The sequence below is a fragment of the Mesoplodon mirus genome (assembly GCF_964341445.2).
Source record: "Mesoplodon mirus genome assembly, chromosome: 9".
Classification (NCBI taxonomy): domain Eukaryota; kingdom Metazoa; phylum Chordata; class Mammalia; order Artiodactyla; family Ziphiidae; genus Mesoplodon; species Mesoplodon mirus.
Window position 1 is genome coordinate 73,976,653 of NC_138985.1, and position 21,911 is coordinate 73,998,563.

Below are 21,911 nucleotides of genomic sequence, written 5' to 3' on the forward strand. Positions count from 1 at the left end.
CTGGCGGCCCGGTAGCTTCTGCCGAGCCCCTGGGTGCAGCCCACCGAAAAGCAGTCGGGCAGGTCTCGCCCCGGGCGAGGCTAAAAAGCCTCCATCCCGCACAACCAGCCCTCGGTCCCCGGTAGCAACCCGGGCTCAGGAGCAGAGGACCCGAACACAGCCTCGCGTTGACCCGCCGCAGCTTCTCTGGCGTCGGCGCCGCCTCTTCAGTCTCTAAATCCAGCCTCCGAGGCCCCGGGGCCGCTCCCTCCCCGCAAGGCCCTGCCTCTGCACTCCCCGTGCCATCACCACCCCCACGCGCTCAGGCCAGCCCTCTCCCAGCATAGCCCCGCCTCTCACACTCCTGGGCCCCGCATTCCTCCACCTCGCGTCCGGGCCCCGCCCCCGAGCTCTCGGGTTTGGAGCTCCCAGGTCCGGGCCTAGCGCTCGGGCCCCGCCCCCACGTGCCCTGGAGTCCGGGGGAGGAGTTGGCGCTCGGGAGGAGGCGTGGCCGTGGTGCCAGCGGAGGCGCGGGCGTGGGGCCGGGACTTGGCTATTGACACGGACGGCGAAAGGGAGCAGTGTCTTTGGTGCTGGGGTGTGGACGCGGTTCTTGCGGATCCCGCGTTCGAGTCGGGGGCAGGACTTTTTGTCTGGATCAACGCAACTGCGGCAACGCAGCGAGTCCTGGTGCAGCCTCAAGACTTGGTGCTGCTGCAGCGGCCGGATTTCACCGCCGCTGCCGCCTCCGCAAAGCCCTGCAGCTCCTGCAGGTTCTGGGAGAGAGACTCTTGAGAGTTTCTCCAGCAGAAAGAGCTGGGACGCGCGGCCCGAGGCGGTGTGGGAGGGATCCCGCGGCCCGCCCTTGACCCGCACCCGCGTGGGCCCTGGCTCTGAAGGCGGCGGGCCAGCGCTGTCCTGGCCTGGTCTCAGGCCTCGGAGCCGCAGGTGGAAGGAGGAAGCCCTGGAGGAGCGGCTGAGAGGTGGGGCGCCGGAACGGCGGCGGGTCTGGTAGGGGGCGATAAACCCCTTCTCCGTGCCCGCACTAGTGAGGACGGAATTCCAGAGTTGCTGGTGGCGCTGAGTGCCATATGGGGGCTACCGAAGTAGGGGAGATGGCCCCAGTTCTGGGAGAGTTGAGAGAGGCAGGGACGAGAGGTGTAGGCTGATGGGGATAGGTGCCTTTCCAAGAGAAGCGGCTTATAGCGTTTTTGGACCCCAGTGTGATAAAAATTGGACCTCACCAGAAATCCTCATGGACCAGCCCTCTTGTATGTGTGTTTTCAGAGGTTCACAGACAGGCATCAGCCCTGGACTCCTGGCTAAGAACTCCAGCTCTAGGTAGGGAGTGCTAATGCAAACTGATTAACTGACTCGATCGATTTGTATGTTTATTAATTTGTTTTCCAGGTGGCCAAGTGAAAGGTGGTTTGGACACGCTGGGCATGGCTATTTAGTGTTTGTCTGTGGTAACCATTTCATGCCCTGAATTCTGCACCTTCCCTTCTGTGCCTGTGAGCTCTACTGCACTTCCTCCCTAGCCCGAGAGTTCTTCTGTGGTGGTGAGGGCTTCCTGGCCCCTTGATCCTGGCCGGCCATGGGGAGCACCCTGGGCTGCCACCGCTCCATCCCCCGGGACCCCTCGGACCTGTCCCATAGCCGCAAGTTCAGCGCGGCCTGCAACTTCAGCAACATCCTGGTGAATCAGGAGCGGCTCAACATCAACACGGCCACGGAGGAGGAGCTGATGACCCTGCCTGGGGTGACACGTGCGGTGGCACGCAGCATCGTGGAGTACCGCGAGTACATCGGTGGCTTCAAGAAGGTGGAGGACCTGGCACTGGTCAGTGGCGTGGGTGCCACCAAGCTGGAGCAGGTCAAGTTTGAGATCTGCGTGAGCAGCAAGGGCAGCTCGGCACAGCACTCTCCCAGCTCCCTGAGGCGGGACCTGCTGGCGGAGCAGCAGCCTCACCACCTGGCCACCGCCGTGCCTCTCACCCCGCGCGTCAACATCAACACAGCCACCCCGGCTCAGCTCATGAGCGTGCGCGGCCTCACGGAGAAGATGGCAGTCAGCATCGTGGACTACCGCCGCGAGCACGGGCCCTTCCGAAGCGTCGAGGACCTGGTGAGGATGGGCGGGGTCAGTGCCGCCTTCCTGGACAGGATACGGCACCAGGTGTTTGCCGAGAGGTCCAGGCCCCCGTCCACCCACACCAACGGGGGCTTGACCTTCACCGCCAAGCCTCACCCCAGCCCCACCTCGCTGAGCTTGCAGAGTGAGGACCTGGACCTGCCCCCAGGGGGGCCTACACAGATCATCTCCACTCGGCCTTCGGTGGAGGCCTTCGGAGGCACAAGGGATGGGCGGCCCGTGCTGAGGCTGGCCACCTGGAACTTGCAGGGCTGTTCAGTGGAGAAGGCCAACAACCCTGGGGTGCGAGAGGTGGTGTGCATGACGCTCCTGGAAAACAGGTGAGGACAAGAACCACCAGCGGTGTTGGGTGTGAAGGCAGCTCTTGCGTGGCCTCATTTGTGCGTGCAAATGAGTGGATTTGGGGGGGGGGTAGGGAGAGGGCAAGATTTTTAAATCGGTGTTCTTGAGGCCCCAGCCAGTACCGTGCAGTATTCTGAGTGGCTGAGCTCTTCTTCTCCAGAATTTTCTGAATACAGCTGTCTGGGCTTGAGGTCTGTATCTTGAACATGGTATATCTGAGATCAGTTCCTAACTTTGGGGTAAGTGGAGATTGTATTGGTGTTACTGCTTTGGAGAATATAGTTTGGCTTACAAGACTTCATGGGGTTCACACCAGATCAGGCACTCAGAGCCTGGGAACTATTGCAGTTTGGCATGTATGGAAGAGCTACTTGGATTTTTTTTTTCCTTGGGAGGCAAAGTCACATTCATTCCACCAAATATGCCTATTTGTGTGCAGAAAATCATCTTAAAGGCCAGGTATTTGCAAACACATGTGCTATGTATATTTACCAAAATGCTGTGAATGAATCACTCTTCATTCTTTTCCCTTATTTAGCCTGAAGTTGGTTTTTAGGCCCACAGTAGCAGCCCCAAATGTATGTAACCTCTCCTGTCCCAGAGTCAGAAAAGTCCAAGCTGAAGTGTGGTGAATATTGGCCAGATTTTCCCGCTTGAACCGTAGAAGATGAGAGTTGTAGGACGGGCTCTTATCACTGACTGTTTACATTATTCACGACCCTGCTTTTTGTAGGAACTCCGTTAACCCTCCCTAAAACAAAACAATATTATTGTAGCAGTAAGTCCTGCTATTAGTACAATAGTGTATTATGTAACATAATCAACTTTGGGAAGGAAAGAAGTGTTTCTAATGGTCCCTTCCAGGGCAGAAACCCTCTGATCCCGGTCTGGAGGGAATTGGCCATGCCACCCCCCCGCCCCAAGACACAGTATGTTTAGGGCCCCTCGCTGCTCTCTTTTGCACTGAGCTGTTGGTGAGGCCGGCGAGGTGGCAGTTAGTGACATGAAGTGACTTCTAGGCGGGAAATCACAGTGCATTGTGGCAGAGCATCAGGATAAATGAGTGAGGAGAAAACCAGGTCACAACGTTTCCCTGGCACCGTCCCACTGGCATGCTCCGTCACTGAGGATTGGGGGACCTTGCACCAGCTCAGGGAACGGGACCTGGGGAGCCCCTGAGTGCTCTTCCGGCACCGCCATGTCCTCTGTTTTGCAGCATAACTCACTCCTTTTGCAAAATCATCTAGTTCACAGGTGAGAACGGGACTCAGCCTAGGAGGTACTTGTCGGGAATGGCTTGGCAATTGTTCTCTCCATCCATGGCTGCAGGGGTGTATGTATGGGCAAGGAGAAGGGAGGAGGAGGAGGGCTAGCTGTTTAATTCCTATGATGAGTTTTCTTAAGGCTTAGTTTGGGGGGTGGAGGAGGATGAATCAGGATCTGAAGTTGCCCCAATAAGAATGATAGACTGGGTAGCCCTTGCCCACTAACTATGACAGAGTTTTCAAGCGTGGTCTCTGGACCAGCATCAGCAACTGACTCAGAAATTCTGGGTTTCTGTGTTTTCACGCACCCTCTGGCTGGTTCCGATACGCACTAAGGTTTGAGCCCCGTTGTACTGTGTATCGGCAGTCAGCTATCCCTGTGGGTTGCCCTGTAAAGCGCCTTCTCCTGCACTGGCTTTTCTGACAAGGTCTGTGAGTCCAGGCAGAGCTTTCTAGGTACTATTTTCTTTGGTTGTTCTGGTCATCCTGTTACTCAAGCATATGATGTTCTTTCTGGCCAGAGTTTGAAGGATTTATTCAGATTCTAGAACAGATGAATGCAAAGGGTAGAAAATGGGAGAGTGAGCAAGAAACAGCCGACCTCAGAGTGGGCTCCGATCTGCAGGGCAGACCTGGAGCAGCCTGGGGCACACCAAGAAGAGCACTAGCTTGTCCAGCGAGGGATTTGTCCTGGTGTCTCTTGTTTGGATTTCCTCGAGGGGTGATGATCTGTTGAAGGTATTTGACTGCTGTCCTCAGGTGAGAGTGCAGGAAGAGCTTACCGAAACCCAGAAGGGTGTAGAAGGGAGCGTCTGGGAGTGACTTTAAACGTGACTTATGTCCCCATCACATTTCTCACACTTGGCCACATCTGTTGTCCAGTGGGTCGGTGGTTCCTTTTGCCTGTTTACGATGTGTTCAGTATTCTGGGTGCTCCAAGCACCTTGTTAGTGTCTGGTAAACCTGAAGTAATTGGCTTAGGGCTTGACCCCTTGCACAACTGGAGTGGGTCCATTTGCCTGTGTGACTCTCCTAGGGCACCAAAAGATGCCTGGCTGTGATCACATGTCTTCAAAACAGCAGTGCACATTCTCCAAGAGCTGGGTTCATCCTGATTCACAAAAATGTCTCGCATTCCAGTTGATCCTTTTATTAGTAAGAGGAAACATATTTAGTTTGAGCAAGAATGGATGCATGTAATTTTTTGGATGACTTAATTTTCATACATATATATATATATATATATGTAGTACAGGAGTTAACTGACTTGTGGGTGTGCCTTCATATTTTGCAACAGCTTTCACATTCATTTGATTTCTTCAGTAACTCTGGGAAGTAGGTAATGCATGCTTTTATTAATGAGTCTCCATCTCTGGGTGAGGAAACTAAAACCAAAGAAGTTAAATGACTTATCTCCATCCCACAACTCATTAGTGACTGAGCTGGGACTAGGACCCAGAACCTTCTGACTTTAGACCCATGCTCTTCACAGGCATGCTGTTTTGTAAGCACCTCACCTTTATCCTGCCTCTTGTTCAGGCATCCCACACTCTAACCAAGGGCACTTGCCAAATTGTGTACTAGTCCCATTTTCTTACATTAAATCCATTGTAAAGGGAAAAAAAAAAAAAAAAACCCAAAACGAAAACCCTTGGCTCCACCTCTTAATGTGTTAAACTGATGAACTACCTTAACCTCTCCAAGTCTCAGTTTTTCAATATGTTAAATATAGCTAATGGGGGAAAAAGCCCACAGAAACACAAATGCTTGGGCACTTCTTTTGCCAAGAGAATAGCTGGCTCTTGTTTTCCTTTCTGTGGGTTTGCTTTAGTAGGTGGGGGACTAAAGCGTGCCTGGGTGGGACTCTAACGGGATAGTCTGTTCTGGCCCTGAGATGCTGCTGCATTGGTGGACAAGTGTGTATGAGTTACAAGAAATCATGTTTTGCACATGAAGCCTGAGATAGGACAGCAGAAAGCTCAATAATCACACGATCACCAGGAGCCTTCAGGGATGTCACGTTATGGCACAGAACCGATGGGTTTCATCAGATTCCTTTGCCAAATCTCAGTCTTAGGCAGTGTTTTTCCTTGTTTTCAGTATTTATGGAGCAAGACTAAAAGAGGAACGCTTCTGCTAAATACTCTTGCAAAATTTGGTGGCAGCCCGCCTATGGAATGAAGATTGTTTCTTTTTTTCTCTTCCAGTTTTACTGAGATATAATTGACATACAGGACTGTATAAGGTGTACAGCGTAATGATTTGACTTACAGACGTCCTGCGGTGATGACCACAATAAATGTAGTGAGCATCCATCATCTCATATAGATACAAACTCAAAGAAATAGAAAAAAACATGTGTTTTTCCTTGTGATGAGAACTCTTAGGCTTTATTCTCCTAACAACTTTCATATGTAACAAACAGCAGTTGTTCATTATATTAATCATTTTATACGTTAGGTCCGTAGTACTTACTCATCTTTTAACTGGAAGTTTGTACTTCGTGACCACCTTCCTCCAATTTCTCCTCCCTCTACACCCCGCCTCTGGTAACCACAAATCTGGTCTCTTTTTCTAAGAGTTTATTTGTTTGTGAAGTATAATTGACCTACAACACTAGGTTGGTTCCTGATATACAACATAGCTATTCAATATTTCTATATATTTCAAAATGATTACCATGATAAGTCTAGATCTGTCACTATTCAAAGATGCTACATAATTATTGACTATATTCCCTACACTGTATATTTCATACCCATGACTCATTTGTTTTGTAATCTGAAGTTTGTACCTGTTAATCTCCCTCACTTATTTCTCTCCCCCTGGCCCGTTCTGGCAAGCATCTGTTTGTTCTCTGTATCTATGACTCTGTTTCTGTTTAGTAATGTTTGTTAATTTGTTTTCTAGATTCCACATATAAGTGATATCATACAGTATTTGTCTTTCTCTGTCTGACTTATTTCACTTAGCATAATATCCTCCAAGTCCATCCATGTTGTTGCAGGTGGCAAAATTTCATTCTTTTTTATGGCTGAGTAGTATTCCATTCTCTGTGTGTGTGTGTGTGTGTGTGTGTGTGTGTGTGTGTATAAACAATATCTTTATTCATCTATTAATGGGAACTTAGGTTGCTTCCATATCATGGTTATTGTACATAATGCTGCAGTGAACATAGGGGTGCTTATGTCTTTCCAAATCAGTGTTTTTGTTTTCTTCAGATCTATACCCAGGAGTGGAATTGCTGGATGATATGGTAGTTCTATTTTTCATTTTTTTGAGGAACGTCCATACTGTTTTCCATAGTGGTTGCACCAATTTACATTCCCACCAACAGTGCACAAGGGTTCCTTTTTCTACACATCCTCTCCAGCATTTGTTATTTGTGGTCTTTTTGATGATAGCCATTCTGACAGGTGTGAGGTAGTATCTCATTGTGGTTTTGATTTGCATCTCCCTAATGATTAGTGATGTTGAGAAGGTTAATTTTTATTTTTTGTTTTTTGCTGAGGAGTTGTTCTATTTTGGAAAGTCCCTTTGGTTTCTGAAAGCATAAGTCCTGTGGGAGCTGACAGATAATTTCCAAAAGAAATAAGGAGGTTTAGCATCCCACTTGTACATTTTCCCCATGGCCTCTGTCACAAGGGAACATGAGTCTCAAAGTCTTGAGCCTTTTTACCGTCTGAATCTGTTTTCTTGCCTCGTGTTTGTTTGCGATATCAAAGCCCAAGGTGAATTAGTGCCTGGCAGCACGCACTCATTGTGAAAAAAGAGATTTTAGTTTATCAGACTTGATTAGTAGGCTCAATATAGACACAACCCATCTTGTTGTTTCATTCATTCAATGAAAAACACCTATTGAATGGCTGCTGTGTACGTGCATATGCTGAATTCTGGAGTTAGACTGGCCCTGATTTTAAACCAAGTTAAGCAATGTGAATCAGCTTTTATGGCTCAGCCTCAAAACAGCCTGAAAAATCCATACATTTTATCAAAAGTCACTGACTAGGACTGATACCTGGCTGAATTTTTCCTTTAAGAATAATGGGCTCGGGGCTTCCTTGGTGGTGCAGTGGTTAAGAATCCGCCTGCCAATTCAGGGGACATGGGTTTGAGCCCTGGTCCGGGAAGATCCCACATGCTGCGGAACAACTAAGCCCGTGCGCCACAACTACTGAGCCTGCACTCTAGAGCCCGTGAGCCACAACTACTGAGCCGCGTGCTGCAACTACTGAAGCCCATGCACCTAGAACCCATGCTCCGCAACAAGAGAAGCCACTGCAATGAGAAGCCCGCGCACTGCAACGAAGAGTTGACCCTGCCCGCCGAAACTAGAGAAAAGACTGTGCAGCAACAAAGACCCAACACAGCCAAAACAATAAAATAAATTAAATAAATAAATTTATTTAAAAAAAAGAATAATGGGCTCATCCTGCGGGACTGAAAGGTAGATGGATGCAGCCAGACATAACATCTGGGGGCAAAGTGCCCAGCAATCCCCTTAAAGTAGAAATTGTGGAATCTATTTTGACAGCTGTGGAAACGGAGGCTCCGAGAGATTAAATGGCAGCCATGTGGCCTTCAGAAATGGAGATGTTGGAATCAGGTTTTGAAGCCAGACGTTTGTTTGATTTCAGAGCAGGGAGTGGAGGTGTCTCTTCCCAAATTCCACGTCCCTTGACTGACCCCCGGCCCACCTGCTCTTCCCTCCCTGTCTTGGGTCTGAGGCTGGCCAGGCATCAGGGCTTTGCCTAGACTCTAGGGACTGTGTCAAGCCGCTGGAGGCCTCTGCTCCCTTCCTGTTTTTGTTCCTCGGAAGGACAGGGCTTTTGGCTAGAGGTAGGGCACTCCAGAGGGTGCCAGGGCCCCTCCACCCGGACCCTCAAATGTGAGTCTGCGACTTTGGCTCCACTCCAAGGCGGAGTTCCGGTTTTCTGAGCCAAGGAGATCTGGGTGGTTTCCAGAGAGAAAGGTGGTCAGAAATAGGACTCCTGAGGATTAATAAGGGAAGAGAGTGTGAATGAAGGGAAGGCCTGGGGTGGGCGGATGCAGGGTTCATTTCACCAAAGGGAAAGCTGTTACTTTTGTCTTTCCAGAAAGCTGAGCCCATTTGGGATCTGAATTGGTGAGGGTGGGGCGGGGATGTGGAAAGTATTGATCCTTCCAGGAGATATTCATTCCTTTATTATTTATTCATTCATTCAACAGAAATTTTTTGAGCTCTCACTAAGTACCAAGCTCTGTGTCAGGCTCTGGTAATAAAGTGTAGGACAAGACAAAGCTGGTGCTCTTATGGAGCTTCCATTTTAGGTAAGAAGATGGACAAGTCAGTACACAGATAAATAATTATGGGTAGTGGCGAAGGCTGAGGGTGATGGAGGCTTGCTGAGTAGATGGGGGTCAAGGAAGCCTCAGCTGAAAGCTAAAGAGTCAGCTGAGGAGCCAGGCATGGAAAAACTTGGGGGAAAGAATGCTTCACCCGAGGAACCAGCAAGTGCAAAGGCCCTGAGAGTGTTTGTTTTGGAGAGAATGGAGTCCCGGGAGTGGCACGTGGCTCGGGCTGCAGGGGGAGGCAGGGCCAGGTGGGTGGGCCCTGTAAGGCTTTTACTTTAACAGCGGGAGGAGGCCACAGAGGATTAGAAGCAGAGCTGATGAATTAGCTGTTACCAGGTTGTTCTGGCTGCTGGGGGAGCCGCTTGGAGTGGGTCCTGGGAGTTGAGAGGCTGATACAGAATAAAGGCTGAAAAGGATGGTGACCGGGGAGCAGGAGAACTGGGTGGGGATAAGAGGATCTTTAGAGGCAAAAACTGGAAAGACTTGCCTGTGTTTTGGTTATTGTGGGGATTAACTGGGTAGATTCCTAGAAGACAGGCTCAGAGGCATTTAAGAAATCCCGGGGCTGACTCACATGCCTCTGCATTGTGTCGGCATGATGCAGCTTGCTGACCTCACCCCTCCGTCTGCTGTTACCTCATTCTGGACAGGTGTGGGACCTTGGTCCACATAGTGGATGGAGGAAGAGGCCTTGTGGTCCTCTGTGCAGCCTGGGTGTTGGGCTATACCCCGCAGTCCTCCAAGCCTTATAGTTGTCCAGCCTCGAGACGGAAGAGCGAGCCCAGAGACAGTGACAGAGACATCAGTGGTTTATTGGACCGGGGAATCTTACACAAAGGGTCCTGGATCGACACCCCACCTTGCCCGGCAGACGGCAGGCAGGACACGGCAGCAGTCTTTGGTACTTGCTGGAGAAGGAGGCTATCGTTTGTAGGGGGAATTGACGTCCGGTGTGCTCCTCAGTTACCGGGGACTAATTAAGCCCTATAATTAAGAGGATTGGGTAGTCATCTGAGTGAAACAGGGACTGGTCGAGCAGGGGATGTACAGAGCACAAGAGAACAGCCATCCTAAATGGCCTAACCACACACCGGGCATCTGACAAGGCCACTTCTGCTGTTTAGTATCAAGTACACGTAGAACAAGGACATATATGGGGAGTTTTAGGTAACTATTTCTATCAAAAGACATTTCCATAAGTTAAATTCAGCACTGATTGAGCACTTACCTGGTGAGGTCAGAGGCACAGGGAGACCCTGCCCTGGCATCAGGGAGGTCACAGTCTTACAAAGAGACACGTTCGCAGGTACTTACCGGGGTGATGAGTGTTTTGAACGAGGAGGTCAAGCTTAAGAAGCACAGGGTCTGGTACCTGTTTGCTTGGCTCTTGCAGGTGGGTGGAGACCTCAGCACAGAGGAAGGATGGGGGACAGGACCAAGTCAGGTGGTTGGGGAGGAGTTAGTCTGGACGGGGTGGGGCTGGGGCCTGAGCAGCTAGGGTCTTGTCGGCGGGCAAGTCGGCCGCTCCCACTGCAGCCGCCTGGTGAGGAGGAAGTCAGAGGCCACTCCCGACACTCAGGGGTCCAGGCTGGCCCACCGCCCGAGCTCGGCTCTGGAATGCTCAGACTGGGAACGTGGCAGGTTCCCATACACGGTGCCTCACGGGAGAGAAGAGCATTGAGGTAGGTATTATTTTTATATCAAAATTACCGTACCTTACAAAAGATTTTATCCTGGAGTTCCTTAATAACAATCTCTGCCAGTAACAAATAAAATCACGCATTTCACTAAAATGTGATGTGTTCATCATGGACACCCTGGTCTGCGTGTAGTCATGTGCAGCTTAGTGGAAATTCCACACCAGTGAGTCTTATCTGAACATCCAGGATAGGCCACAAGAATGCCCTGCTCTGCTTGTAGTCCTCAACAAATATTTAGGAACCTCAGAAACTTCCTGATCCTATTCCTGATGACTGTACTCAGGCCTGATCTGGATAGCAATTCTTATTGTAATGTTTTGATTGACAGCTGCCAAACAGATGGACTCCAGTGGGTAGAAACCCTGGGGAGATGTGCTCAGAGTAAGCGGTTCATTATAAAGAAATTTTTTAAAATTTATTTTTAATTAATTTATTTATTTTTGGCTGCATTGGGTCTTCATTGCTGTGCGCGGCCTTTCTCTAGTTGCAGCGAGCGGGGGCTACCCTTTGTTGCGGTGTGCGGGCTTCTCATTGTGGTGGCTTCTCTTGTTGCAGAGCACGGGCTCTAGGCGTGCAGGCTTCAGTAGTTGTGGCACGCAGGCTCAGTAGTTGTGGCTCACGGGCTCTAGAGTGCAGGCTCAGTGGTTGTGGCGCACGGGCTTAGTTGTTCCGCAGCATGTGGGATCTTCCCGGGTCAGGGCTCAAACCCATGTCCCCTGAATTGGCAGGTGGATTCTTAACCACTGTGCCACCGGGGAAGCCCCTAAAGAAGTCTTGAATCCTTGTACTAAACTACTGGGTAAAGAAACCCTGAGTTTTCTTTACTGAGTACAGCTGCCTACCTCTGTTGCTCAGTTGTTTGTTTCCAACAAGCCCTTGTTTCCTGCGAATTCTATTTTGATTCAGCCATTACCTGATTAAGCTGTTAAACTGGGCCTTCAATTGTTTTATCTAGAAGCCGCTGTAAACTCCTGAAATGTGATGCCAAGAGAATGTTGTTCACGTGGCCACATGGAAGGTTGTGTGCATTTTGGGTGTGGTTTTATTGTGTTCTAGGGATCTGAATCTGGTTTGCTCACCCAAAAGCTGGAGGGTGAAGTCACTACTTCGCGTTTCTCAGCTTATGCTAAAAGCATGGTGTCTTTTAAAGTGGGAGGTCTCAGGTGGATTGTTGTTTTTAAAAATACTTATCCAATTCTCTATGAAAAAAAATTCCCCAGAATGTATTTTCATTAAGCAAGTTCAGTCTGACTTAAATATTTTTGCAGTCTCTGTTTTCTTAAATGGGGAAAAAGTAAAAATTTTAGTGGCCTCTAAGTACCAGTGATTAGGCTTGGGACTCACCTGCCAGTAGATTTGGGGCTTTGTCCTTCCTTGCTTGGTGAGCAGCCTCTGCAGCTGCAGGTCATTGTGTCAATTTACTGGTTAGCTCTTTGCAAAGTGGTTCCCAGTTGTTTCTAATTTGAGGACTCATTTAAAACAGTGAAATACTGCGTGTCCCTCCCCCTCCACTTATGGTGGTTTTATTTTCAGTGTCCGTGACCGTGGTGGTAATAGTAGTTGTGCCAAGAACAAAACCAATGATAGTTAACACTGATAATTACTGTGGCTGATGGCTTATACACTGGATACCATCATCAGTCCTCTTACAGATAGAGGAGAGATGGCTCAGGGAAGCTGAGTAATTTTCCCCAGGGTCACACAGCTTTTAGGTGATGGAGCTTGGATTATAATCCAAGCAATTAGATTTCAAGGCTTGATGATAAAAAGCTACTGTTAGTTTACTAATGCTTTTCCACAAATTTGTATTTTATTCATCACCCCAGCCTTTTTACTGGACTAGGTGCTCCCTTAACCAAGACCTTGGTTTGAGTTCCCTAGTCATGATCTTTCATAAGTATGCTGATAACAATATCATTTTGTGTGTGTGTGTGTATCCAGTATTTCTTTATTCAAAGTGGAGCCAAGGGTATTTGCAAAGCAATCGGAGTGTGGAATACTATATTTTTATGACTTTACAGTCTTTTTACAATCATCTTGCCCACACCTATTTTGACAGCAGTCTCTTTAAACAATTTGCTTTCATAGAAGCTTGGCTAACATTCATCTTCCTTTTCTTAGAAACAACTTTTTCTGCTAACATTCCTGTTTCAACAGTCTATGTCAGATTTAGGAGACCATAGTAATATATATAACTGACAAAAACAAGTCTGGGGGGCTTCCCTGGTGGCGCAGTTGTTGAGAGTCTGCCTGCCGATGCAGGGGACCTGGGTTCGTGCCCCGGTCTGGGAAGATCCCACATGCTGCGGAGCGGCTAGGCCCGTGAGCCATGGCCGCTGACCCTGCACGTCCGGAGCCTGTGCTCCGCAATGGGAGAGGCCACAGCAGTGAGAGGTCCACGTACCGCAAAAAAAAACAAAAAAAAAAACAAAAAAAAACCAAGTCTGGGGACAGACACAGCTGACCCTAGATGAGCATGTGATGCCCCACTCGAGAGGGGAAGTGCACAGCTCATCCGCCGGGAGAACTCAGCGTGCCACGGGTGCCCAGCTCTCAGCATGTTTTACGAAGGGAGTGGGGACAGTCTGGTGGATCCCTTGAGCAGAGGTTGGTTAGGAGAACCTCTGTTGTGTTTTTAAGAACACTACTACCTGGGCTCAAGTTACATTATTTCTGTAGTCTAGAGACAGCGTTTGCTGTGGATGTATATTGCAGACCCCTGGCAGTAACTGTGGGTTGTCACTGATGCACTGTTATTTTTTCTAGAAGATTGACTCAAAAATATAAGTAGTTATAAGGTCAGGAGTTCGTTGACCCAGTTTCTTCCCCCAAATCTCATACAACTTTTAGAAATAAAAGAGGTGAAGGAGTAATGAGCTCTTAAAAAAATTTTTGACCTAATACCTGTACTAGTCAGCATTTTCTTCAGTGCCGTAGATGGCCCGCTTATGAAACTCATGAATAACTGTGAGCTGGGAGGGATTTAATAAGCAGGTGGACTGGAGTCAATGGTGTATAAAACACCTTTCCAAGTTTGTAACTCTGTACTGTCATTTTAGCCGTTCTGAATTTAACGTTCGAGCTCAATTTTTGTTCATGTTAAATTCATGTTCATACATGTGAAACTGTGTAAGAGACTCGTGTCCCTGTACTCACACACTGGGCTCTGTTAAATGCCAGGCAGGACTGTTTAGAGTAGATTTGTAATCTTGAATTGTATTAGTTTTGATGCTTCCAACATTTACAGTAAAAGTGCAAATAGTTGTTAGATATTGTGAGAGTTTCAACTTAGATATTGTGAGAGTTTCAACTTGGAAATAAAATTTGCTTCTGTCCTTTAGACTTTTGGGTAAATTGAAGAACATCTGAGACTCTAGATGATTGTTCAGAATGTTACTATTTGCAACTATTTATCTAATCTATGAAAATCAGGAATTTCTTGTCATTGACCTACCAAAGCAAGATATAGAAATAAACTGGGTGATGAATGAGAGATAAGACTGCAGGATTACCCATAACCCCTGATTCCAGATACATATCTGTGTTCATCAAAATAACTGTGGTATTTTTATTGATGGATTATATTGATAAAGGCTATATGTCTAAATGTATGCAGTTCTTCTGAATCACAAAATCCCTTCCAAACCCTTAGGCTTTTTCTACAGAGGGAAAATGGTCACTATTTCTACCAAATGCCCTTCAATTCAGAGAAGGAAAAGTATTTGTTTTTACAGGTAGTAAGATTGTATTAGTTTGCTAGGGCTGTCATAGCACAGGAGCATAGACTGGGTGGCTTAAACAAAAGATATTTATTTTCTCACAGTTCTGGAGCCTGGAAGTCTAAGATCAAGGTGTCGACAGGGTTGGTTTCTTCTGAGGCCTCTCTCCTTGCCTTGTAGATAGCCGTCCTCTCCCTGTGTCTTCACATGGTCTTCCCTCGGTACCTGTTTGTGTCCAAATTTCCTCTTCTCATAAAGACATTGTCTTATTGGATTGGGGCTACTCTAATGGCATCCAAATACAGTCACATACTAGAGGACTGGGGGTTAGGACTTCAACATATTGGTTTTGGGGGACATGATTCAGCCCATAACAAGATGGTGTAAGAAAAATCGCCCAGGGACTTCCTTTTTGGCTTTTTGTGGGGAGCCTGTTCCTCTTGGTTTTTCCTGGGGCAGTGATGATTTCAAGTACTTGTTTAACAGTTTAAATGCTGGAGAAAGCTGCGTTAGAGTTCCTGCAGTGACAGTCTGCTGGACAGGAGGAACGGCTTTCTGGCCGGGCCACGGCAAGTACACACCCGCAGTCAGGGACGGGGATTTGTTCCCCTTGAACTTCTCTCCTTCCAGCTTGCCAGTCCTTGGTTTTCTCCTGAAATGCCAGCAGTGACCTGAAACCTTCTACCCACCCCCGCCAAGGCAGCGGCTCCACTTCGCCAAGTTCTCTGCTTGCCCTTAGCTACAAGTAATGGTGACACATGAGTTTGTCTGCCCTTTAGAATTGTAGTGCCCTTCAGCATTGCCGTGGAAAGGTGTGATTCAGAGGGACCACTGTGAATCCTACTCAACTTCGACTGTCCCTGACTTCTTGTTAAGCACCACAGCTATGGGCTCCCCTATTGGCCTGCGTTTCCCCTCCCATAACAGGCATTCTGTTGTCATTGCCTGTGTGATGCCCTCTGTACTCCCAGACTCTACATACAGCCTAGTTTCGGCACCCTAACACTCAGGAATTTGTGGAAAGGAGAAATGACCCCTGACATCTATTGACTGTTTACTTTGCCCCATGTGCTGTTGCTCAGCCTTTTATATTCATTAACTAACTTAATGTTTGCACCATCCCAGTGAGGTTGGCAAAGTATTCCCACCTTACTCATAAGGAAACTTAAATAATTTAAGTAAACTTGCCCAAGTCACATGGTTGGTGAGTGTAGAGCAGAAGTTCAAAGCTGGGCAGAATTACTCAGAGCCCAAACGCTTTTATACTCAGAGGCAGAGAATCCATAAGCCTGGAGATGGAACCAGGAGGTTAAGGAAGGGGACAGTTCTTTCCTAGTCTTTTGTATCTAGAAAGTGTGAGAGACAAGTTTCAAAGGGAGGTGCTCCCTGGAACAGGGCCCAGCTGGCGCATGAGGAAGTCATCCAGTTCTATCATCCAGTGAGGTCAGGAATGCAGGGCTTTGGGGACACAGGATTTTTTAAAATTGAGATATAATTTCCATACCACATAGTTCACCCCTTTAAAATGTACAATTCAGTGGTTTTTAGTATATTCACAAAGTTGCACAACCCTCACCACCCTTCCAGAACATTTTCATCACCCACAAGGATATTCCATACCCATTAGTAGTCACTCCCCTCCTCCCAGCCCCAGGCAACCACTGATCTATTTTCTGTCTCTGTGGATTTGCCTGTCCTGGACATTTCCTGTGAATGAAATGATGTAATATATGGCATTTTGTGTCTGGCTTTTTTTACTTAGGTTCATCCATGTTGTAGCATGTATATTTCTTTTTTATGGCTGAATAATATTCCATTATATGGATATACCTCATTTTCTTTATCCAGTCATCAGTTGATGGACATTTGGGTTATTTTTACTTTTTGGCTATTGTGAATAATGCTGCTATGAACTTGCATGTACAGGTTTTTGTATGACATACGTTTTCATATCGCTTGGGTGTATACCTTAGAGTGGAGTTGCTGAGTCATATGGTAATTCTATGTTTAACACTTTGAGGAACTGCCAGACTGTTTTCCAGAATGACTGCACCGTTTTACATTGCCACCAGTGATATATGAGGGCTCCTGTTTTCTGCACATCCTCTCCAACGCTTGTTGTTGTTTCTTTTTTATTATAGTCATACTAATGGGCATGAAGTAGTATCGCATTAGGGGTTTTAGTTGCATTTCCCTAATGACTATTAGTGATACTGGGCGTCTTCTCAGGTGTTTACTGGCCATTTGTATGTCTTCTTTGGAGAACTGTCTACATAGCGCTGGGTTGCTTGTTCTCACACCTGTTTCCAACCTGATAAAAGTATATCTTTGTGCTGACTCCCTTTTCACTCCATATTCTCCTCTTCCTTGCCCCTTAGTCACAGGATCATTATACCAGAGCCTAACCTAGAATAATTGTTTTGTAATAGGAAAAAATGCCTGCCATCCTACAGAAACAAACCCCCCATCTGGAAAGGAACCTGGAGAATTCCATTTGGTGTGCTTCATTACATATTCTGGCTGGAGCAGTCTGGCTGCACTGTCCTTGAGAAGCACTTGGTGTCCTTTGATTTTCACATTTAACTTACGTGTTTTGGATGGAACTTCAGCACTTTTAAACTTTTTTCCAAAGTCAAAATGTAATGTTATCCTGTGCCAGGATTTGCAATGAGAGGTAATTTGGAGCTAGTTCATGACAATATCTGCAAATTCCAGAACCCTGGGCCAGGAAAGAACCTCCCACAGGACTCTGCCTAAGCCACCCCAGACAGATGAACTATGTATAATGTTAATTTCCTTATTCTTTTGAACCCAGCTGCAGAGCATTGAATCGTTAGACTCTTAAGTTTATGGCACTCTCTCATCCATCAGTGCTAGGCTCCACTTCTGTTTGGTTTTACTTAAAAATTGTCTTCTTCATCCCTCTCCCCATTCATCCCCCTCCCATAGATTCCCAGTGCACAGTGTTAAATATGTCTTTAGACATATCTTTGAAAAATGTAATGGTTTCATCTACAAAAAACCTTATGTTTTTATGGTTTCCAGCTAGTTCTTTGCTCCTGACTGCTGCTTAGCCATTGGCCACGTGCAAGGTTAGGCCAGTGTCCATCCCCAGGTGATGGCGAACCAGGCTGCCTCAGGCCCCCTGCTACCAGTGAGGCCACCATGTCCTTCACATACTTTTCTAGCCATTTGGATTTCCCCTCTGGGGGACACCTTTTCTCAGCTTTTGCCCATTTTGTAAAATTTAAAGTTGCTTTTTTTTTTTTTTTTCCAGTTGTTTTGAAATGTTCATGCACATTCTAGATGCCAATCCCCTTTTTGGTCTCAGAGATTGCAGAGCTCTTCTCCCACTTTATCACCCACTGTTAACTTTGTCTGTGGTGCCCTGCACACAACAGAAATTCTTAATTTTGCTGTGGTTAAATCTATCAATTCCCTTTTGGATGCTGTTGAACAAATCCATCTCACCCCAAGTTCATTCTTACATTTTCCTCTTAGCTCCTTAGTTGTGTAGTTTTATCTTCTGCATTTAAGTTTTCACTCTATCTGGAGCCTACCTTTGAGTAGGTATAAGGTCGGGATCCAGTTTTCTTTTTTTCAATTTTTCTAGTCCCGTCCACAAACAACTTGTTCCTTCCCCACTGATTTGTATGTGCACTTTATCATCCTTTATCATATGTGCACGGCAAATTTAACGTCTGTCAGCTCATGCGTTCCGGTGCTGTAACCACACTGTTGTTAATACCGTGGCATCTGGTCCGGTAACTCTCCTTCCTTGTTTTTCTGCTTAAAAAATTCCCTAACCTGAGATAAGGGGAGTGGCTGCCTGGACTCTGGCTTCCCCGGGGTGGTGGGTGCCTGCCCTTGACTGCAGGTGGCTGTGAGGTGAGCGCCCGGCCACTGGGCCTGGCGGGGAAAGCGGGCCCCAAGGGTGAGGCCGCCATAGGGCGGGTGGGTGACACCGTGGAGACCGCCTTCCCTGGGTCGGGGCCGAGGCCCCGAGGAACGGCCGGGGCCTTCGTGGGAGGAGACAGTGCCCCGGTGCCTGATCCCCGTCAGGAATGGACGGGTGGATGTGGTGTGTGGATGGGTGCCCCCCTGGGAAGGGTGGGAGCGTCTGCCGGGCTGACCCCCCGGGTCAGGCTCAGATTTGAGGGGCGGTGAAGAGCGCTCACTTTTTGTGCCGGCCCCTGTTGGTTTCTCCGCCGGTTGGGGCTTCAGCCCACTTCTGCCGCTGCACAGGCGGGGCCGGGGTGGCGTCTGTCTCTTCCGCCATCATCCTGCGCAGCGGCTGGTGACAGGCGCTCCACAACAGGAAGGAGAACGTGGGGAGCGGAGCGGGGCGGGGTCTGGAGGGAGCTTTGGAGCCAACTCTGCCAAGGTTCCAAACGGGGCCCCGCCCGTTATTAGCCTGATGGCCTGGGGCAAGCTGCTTAACCAACTTTGAACTTTGGCTCCCTCATTTGATAGGGGCTGTCACACTGCAACCTTGCTGGTCAGTGGAGAAGGTCAGAGGTCTATAGAGCACCTAGCACTGGGCTGCACGTGGTAGGTGCTTAGTACGTAGGAGTTGTCATCTGGGTGTTACCTTACAAGAAAGTTCTCCAGTTCATTAAGCATGTCCTGTGCCAGGCTGTGCCAGGTATTGGGTATCCAGAGATGAATGACCGAGCCCCCCCCTTTGACAAGCTCCTAGTTCAGGGTGAGATAGTAGTAGGTAGGTGGGTAGACAATAGCTAACCCTGAGGCTAAGATCAGGGTGTAAACTCAAGCTGTGGAGGATGCATCCCTTAGCCCGAGCTAGAGGTCCAAGGGAGGCTTTCTGGAAGAGAAGAAGCCTGAACTGAATCTTGGAAGATGACTGAAGTTAGCTGAGGGAATAAAAGGCAGAAGGGCCTTCCAGGTAGAGGGACTGGCCAGAACAAAGCATGGAGACAGGGAGCGTAGTGCATGCTGGGAAAAAAAAATCTCTAACCAGACAAGGTTTACAGTCAGTTTGAGTTTCTCAGATATCCTGTTGGAATTTTGATTGGAAATGCATTGACTTTATACATGAAGTTTGAGACAATTTGACATCATTGAAATGATAAGTCACCTTTTCCTGGAAAATCTATGTTTCTTCATTTATTTATGTCTCCTTTTGGAACTTTTAATAAAGCTTAACTTATTTTTCCATGAAGGTCCTGTGCCTTCTGTGTTACCTTAGATCTTAGATACTTTGATTCCCTGTTTTTAAAATCCCCAGAGAATAAAGTTCCAAAGTTTTGCGCTGTTGCTCATTCCAGTATTTAACTGTTCTTATTACCATGATACTCTTCCTTCGCTTACTGTACATCCCTTATTTGTAGTTTAGGCCCATTTTTCTAAGTCTTTCCTAGTAGAAGTAAAAACCAGCCAGTCAGAACCTCTCTGAGGCTCTCTCTGTATGTTTGGAGACCTCAGTTCAATCTCCTTCCACCTTATATTCTCACCCTGAATAATTTTAGTTCATTTTGCCTTTCTCCATGATTCATATTTTTCAAGCATAAATCAATTCTTTTTAAATCTCAGATTGCCCTTCTTGTATGAGTAGGTATACAAATATGAGCAGGCCCGGCGGAAGAACCAAAACATGGCCGCTGGCTTTAAACAAAAAAAAAAAACCAAAAAAAAAACCAAAAAAAAAAGCAGTGACCATAAATTATAAATGTTTAAATTTAAAATTAATTTTCTTTGTTCAGGGCAAACCTAGCAGTGAGTCAGACTTTATTTTATGTCAAATTTGAGATCAAAGAACTTGGAATTATCTTCTGTAGTTCAAACATCATTTACTGAGTCCCATTTTTGCAAATCTTTTTTGCTTCTCACGTGTCCATGGATTCCTGTTTGACCACCGACATATGTCTGTACATGCCTCCACCCACAGAGTGTCTGGGTATGTGAGTTATAAATATACCGATCTTTTAAAATAGATCTTTATCTTTACTGCTAATTGCTTCTTTGCTTCTTCCACTTTCTCAGTGAGTAAGTAGAGTTGGGAAGACCTGTATGCAGTTGGCTGTACACTGCCTTCTAACTGATTATTTGCAGGCTCTCCTCCTTGGTTAGTTTCAGCCAAGCCCAGTGGTACTGGCATCTGATTTCACCTAAAAGCAACCCAGGTGAAAATTAGAGGTTTCTTTTTCTTTAACCAGGTTTCCAAGTGGCCTCGTGGCTGCTCCCATGTCCTTGGTCTTTTGCATAGTTCTAGGCCAAACAGTGAAGTTTGTTTTTTGGCATCCAAGTAGGGACCTTTAGTTTTGATATGAAACATTTAAAACATACAAAAAATATAAATAATACTTGGGCCCTTTTCCCCCCCTTGTCTGTCAATGCATTTTACTTTTCTGAGGACCCAGAGCCCTTATATCCCACTGTCATTCTTTTAGGTCCCTCCCACTTTACCCCTTCTGTGCTTAGAAAATTTCTGTCCTTATAAGACTTGATGGGCAGCACCCATGGGGGAAGCTGGAAATGCAAAGGCTCACTTTCCCAGCGTCCTTTGCAGCTAGGGCCTGAGCTCTGCAGGTCAGTGTGTCCGTTCTAATCTCTGAGTTGGGAGCCAGTGGCACTAACAACTCAGGAACTATGAAGAGTTCACTCTGAATTTATAAACATGTCAAGTCTCTATGTTGTACACCTGAAACTAATATGATGTTGTAAATCAACTATACTTCAGTTAAAAAAAAAAGAAATATTTAAATACATCCACCCAAACTTCAATTTATAGGGACTTTATAAAAAGACTTTATAAAAAGAAGCAGAGGAAAAGAAAAAAGTTGTTACAATTAAAAAAAAAAAAGCACTCACTGTGGCCATAGGGACAGTTTGCACAGGATCGTGTGAGAGAGAGAGTATGGCTGGTGACAGGGAGCGAAGTCCAGGGCTGGTTACTGTTAGCTGCACAGGCTGCTACATCAAGGATTTGGCATTGAGACAGTGGGGTCCTTTCTACCATAGTTCTGGGTCATGTTTACCTCTTGATCCTGATCGTCCAACTGTAGCTCCTTAATATCCTTTTAATGAAATACTTTTCTGCTTAAATCAGCCAGTGTTGGTCTCTGTTTCTTGCAACTAAGGATCTTAACTGGGGGCTTCCCTGGTGGCGCAGTGGTTAAGAATCCGCCTGCCAATGCAGGGAACACGGGTTCGAGCCCTGGTCCAGGAAGATCCCACATGCCACGGCGCAACTGAGTCCGTGCGCCACAACTACTGAGCCTGCGCTCTAGAGCCCACAAGCCACAACTCCTGAGCCCGCGAGCCACAACTAGAGCTGCGTGCCACAACTACTGAAGCCCGCACGCCTAGAGACCGTGCTCGGCAACAGGAAAAGCCACCGCAATGAGAAGCCTGCGCACTGCAACGAAGAGTAGCCCCCGCTCGCCACAACTAGACA

At 47.2% G+C, this 21,911-nt stretch overlaps 1 protein-coding gene across 2 annotated transcripts in view; it reads left to right on the plus strand.

Moving 5' to 3' along the window:
- Positions 1-491: 491 nt before the first annotated feature.
- The window catches only part of EEPD1 (endonuclease/exonuclease/phosphatase family domain containing 1), a 118,169-nt gene continuing 96,749 nt past the window's right edge, over positions 492-21,911 (plus strand). Inside the window, exons 1-2 of one of the 2 annotated variants that reach the window (XM_082631728.1) lie at positions 492-962; positions 1,390-2,454. In XM_082631728.1, coding sequence (XP_082487854.1) covers positions 1,577-2,454 — 878 coding nt within the window. In that variant the 5' untranslated portion in view covers positions 492-962; positions 1,390-1,576. Of the gene's footprint in view, positions 2,455-21,911 lie in introns of both variants that reach the window. The other variant, XM_082631729.1, reaches the window with a different exon arrangement.